At 33.1% G+C, this 4372-nt stretch overlaps 1 protein-coding gene across 6 annotated transcripts in view; it reads right to left on the bottom strand.

The window, feature by feature from the left end:
- hnf1bb (HNF1 homeobox Bb) overlaps positions 1 to 3115 on the bottom strand; it is a 23540-nt gene extending 20425 nt beyond the window's left edge. For 5 of the 6 annotated variants that reach the window (XR_012396466.1, XR_012396467.1, XR_012396468.1 and 2 more), the window contains exons 1-2: positions 2631 to 3115; positions 474 to 673 (exon numbers count right to left, since the gene is read on the bottom strand). Coding sequence is in view for 3 of the 6 variants with exons in the window: in XM_068215784.2 (XP_068071885.1) it covers positions 474 to 673; positions 2631 to 3001 (571 nt within the window). In the remaining 3 variants the exon portion in view is untranslated. The remainder of the gene's footprint in view (positions 1 to 473; positions 674 to 2630) is intronic. The other variant, NM_194372.3, reaches the window with a different exon arrangement.
- Positions 3116 to 4372: the final 1257 nt, after the last annotated feature.

The following is a 4372-nucleotide window of genomic DNA, read 5'->3' as shown; positions in this document are numbered from 1 at the left end:
ACCTATAATTTACATACTTGAAATATATATTTTAAAAAAAGAGTTTTTTATGATTAAAATGATTTTAAAAAAAACTTTTAGCTGCATGGCAACTGTGTGAAACCCCTTTGGCGCGTATATCCCACACACATCATTCACTTCACTATTTAAAACACTATAAAAACATAAACATCAAAACAACAAAACTAAATATATTTTCTCACATGATACAAAGACATTTATTATGCCTACATGGGAATTGCTTAAAAGGTGGTAAAAAGTACAGGAATGAACGTTTATTTGTAATTTTTACACTTGATTATGGCATATTTATTCGATTAATAGAGAAGTAAATAAACAACTGTTACTCGACTATAGTAAACGATGCTTTTATGCGCAATATACGCGTTAAAAACAATAAGAAAAACATGTTTTAAATGTCAGAAAGATACAGATGGTAAAGCTTTGGTGCAGTTTATAAGATGTTGACTTACGTCGGTCGATTTCGCGCTGTTTCTGGACGTACCAGGTGTAAAGCGCGGCTCTTTTGGCGGTCTTCATCGGCGTGCCTTTATTGAGGTGCTGAGACAGGTGAGACTGATTGAGGCCCGTCACGTCCACCACCTCCCGCTGCGGGATATTGTGCTGCTGCATGTAGCCTTTAATAGTGCGAGCAACCCGCCACGGGTCCTCTCTGATCAGGAGCACACACACACATTTCCGTCAGATTCTGAAAATCTTATTTACTTATTAATTAGATTAATAATAAATTAATTAACATTAATTATTAATTAGAAAATTAATTTCAGCTACAATAAAACATTGTAAGCTAACCCTATGTCCTGTTGCCTAGGCTATATTGTTTAAAAAATGTTTATTGATGTAGAGTAAAATATAAGCGATTTGCAACAATACTATACCAATTATTTTATAATTTAAAAACTGCGTAAAATATTTCGAAAACAATTAGGCTAAATGATTGTAGCCTAATAATAGGCTTGTTTATTTTTAGACTGAAGTCTTGAAGTTTAAATAAAACTTAAATTCCTATAAAAGACATAATTATCTATTAAAAAAAAAAAAAATAGACAACCATTACGAATACTCTGCGTTTGACATTGTTTATATAATTTTAAATAGCCTACATCGAAATTTATTTTAGTGTAGCATTTGACCAAAAACGATGACAAGTTGCTTTAAAAAAGTCATATTTCTAATTATTGAAAAGACATTAAAATATTGTTGATCACCGCTATAGTGAATTGCCGGTGATCGGTTATATTCGGCTGGAGGAAATCTGCAAATGTCTGTCGGATCCGCTAATGTTTGTTTGTTTGGGGAAATAACCCCTCACTTTTGAGTGTGCTCGAGGATGTTGATTTAAGACTATAACTTTGGACAATGAATAACTAGATATCTTTTCCCTCTATTCATACGACAATGTGTATCTTTCTGTTGATGATTTATAGAAATAAATTAATAACAACTACACGTGGTTTCGTTTTGACTTAACGTCAATGTAGATTTATAATTCTTGGGAAATTTCGACATTCACTTACTATATATTAGTGGTTTTGTCAGTTAATTTGATAAAAATGTTACATGTAAGCCTGCAACGTTCATAAAAACAAATTTAAAACAGCTAGTTACTAAGTGGACTGTCATTTATTTGATCATTGATCATTTATTTATATATTAATTAAATCTACTTATTTATGCTAATTAATTGTTTATTCATTTAAATCTAATTTCTATTTATCTGTTAGTTTTAATTCAGTTATTTGAGCCAATTTTTTGGCATTTAACGTATTTATTTCAATTATATTTAATCATCTTATCGTATAACATTATGTTAGAATTACTGATGTTCGTTTTATGTTTGCTTCAGATGTTATCATTTTAGTTGTATTGTTATTTACTTAAGTTGCTGATTTAATGCTATTACATAGTTATTTTACAATTAGCCTGTAGGCTACTTTAATTCGATTTTTATTTGTTTGTTCTGTAAAAATTTTGTTGCCTTAAAATCTTTCATTTGAATTAAATTATAAGTCCTTTGAACTTAAATTACATTAAACTGGTTTAAAACAGCTTGCACAATTAAAACAACCCGTTAGAAGTTAAAAATAAGATCAACTTTGTTTAATAATTTTTATTTAACATAAAAACGTGTTGTCATGATTTATTGATAATTATTTTTTTCAGCAATGCTGTTTATTGCGTATTTTAATAATGATTTTGGTTAGTTAAAATTTCTAATCATAAATTAAAATAATTAAACAACTCTGAAATTGGATTTAGGCAACACTGAAATTGAATTTACTCAATTATTAGGGTAAGTGGTTGCAAAAAGTTTATATGGGCTGAATATAAACAAACAAATTAAGTTGAACATTACCGAATTTAATATGTTTGTTTAAATTCGTTTTAAACAAGCATCTTATAATATTTAGCAGGTTAAATCCAATTAATACTTTTTTGTGAATTATTTTGCCCCCTTGACTCGTTTGAAAACCCCTCCACAAAAATAGTGCTTCTTCATATTGCTATTGAAATTAAAATAACATTTAACATCCAAGCTGCGTTATTTGAATAATTTGCATATTATATTTGATCGAGAACCCGTGAAGACTCCAGAGTAGGTAACTCACGACAGCATGCGATCGACCTCCGCGCGCTGCTCCGCGGCCTCCTCGGTGTTCAGCGACTGCAGCTCCCGCAGGATCGGCGGCGTGTCGAAATCATCCCCGTCCTCCGAGCCTTCATCACCGGACAGTTTTCCGCCTTTCCCTTGAGCGCCGGTCAGCGTCAGAAATACCGGTTTCGAGTCCCCGCAGTCGCTGCCGCCGTTGGCACTGGACGGTGACAGGGGCTTCTCGATTTTAATTCCGAATTCTGCGGGACACGGGCATAAATCCTCCAGTGCCTGGACCAGGACATCCTTCGTGACCCCCGAGTCCAGCAAGGCGCTCAGGAGCTCCTGCTGAAGCGATGTCAACTTGGACACCATGTCAGTAAACATCAATCCGGCTGGAAATCCTCGCGGCCCCCGGTAAATAATCTGTAGAGGGGTGAAGAAGGATTTTATTTTGCACGAGACAAAAGTGCGTCGCGCTTGACTTTTGCAGTTTGTCCTGAGCTCGAGCGCACCTGCTGAAGGAAGTAGATCCACGCTCCTGTTGGGCGGAGCTGTGTGTGCACCCATTGGCTGTGGATGAGCGTCATGCAAATGATGTTCACACATTTATGAATATGCTAATAATAATGGGGAATTCATACTGTTAGTTCAAGCAGGGGTTTGAAATAATAATAATAATAATAATAATAATAATATTCATTCATTCATTTTCCTCCGGCTTAGTCGCTTTAATCATCAGGGGTTGCCACTGTGAAATGAACCTCCAACTTATCCGGCATATGCTTTAGACAGCAAATGCCCTTCCAGCTGCAACCCAGTACTGGGAAACACCCAGACACTCTCACATTCACACTCATACACTAAACCCACACCAACACAGGGAGAACATGCACACAGAAATGCCAACTGACCCAGCCGAACATCAGGACTCAAACCAGCGACCTTCTTGCTGTGAGGCAACAGTGCTAACCACTGAGCCACCCTGTTAATAGTAATAATAACAATAATAATAATAATAATAATAATAATAATAATAATAATAATAAACTTCATTTTATTTAAAGGAAGCATCACAAAGTGCTTTAAAAATACAGAAGTAAAACACATTCTGCATTTCAAAAATCAGAGGAAATCTTCAGTGTTGGTGTGTTTTGCTACATTTGGGCCACTTTTATAGTTTACTTTAGAGGTGAGATAATTGCATATATTCATTTAGTGTCATTCATTTAGATGGTTTTGAGTGTGTATGATCATAATTAGGCTAAATAGCTTTAAAATTAAATTTAAATAATTGAAATAATATAATAAAATAATTTTTATTTCTTGGAAAGAATGTTCCTAAAACTTCTTTTCATATTAGATTGGCAAAAAGTACTCACACTTTTTATTTAGTTAAGCCCAAAACTGAAGTTACTAATGGTCACAGAAAAAAGAAATCAAATGCAAATAAAAATATAAATATATTACAAAAAATAAAACAAACAAATGAAATAATCACAAAAGAAACTAAACATTTTATTAATCACATTAAAATAAACATAAGGCAATAAAAGAGATGAATACTGCTTTATAAATATGTAACAAAAACAAAATCAGCAGTAATAATAATAATAATAATAAATGTTAAGTCACAGTATTTAAGTAAACTCATTAACAATCATAACATACATGTAAAATTTCACTTTAGAATCTAAAGGCACGAGACAATGAAACAACAGTGTATTGAGTGTTCATATTCTTATAGTGCTTGCTGGG

This window comes from Danio rerio, chromosome 21 (assembly GCF_049306965.1).
Source record: "Danio rerio strain Tuebingen ecotype United States chromosome 21, GRCz12tu, whole genome shotgun sequence".
Lineage (NCBI taxonomy): Eukaryota > Metazoa > Chordata > Actinopteri > Cypriniformes > Danionidae > Danio > Danio rerio.
This window is presented reverse-complemented; position numbering and strand designations above follow the sequence as displayed.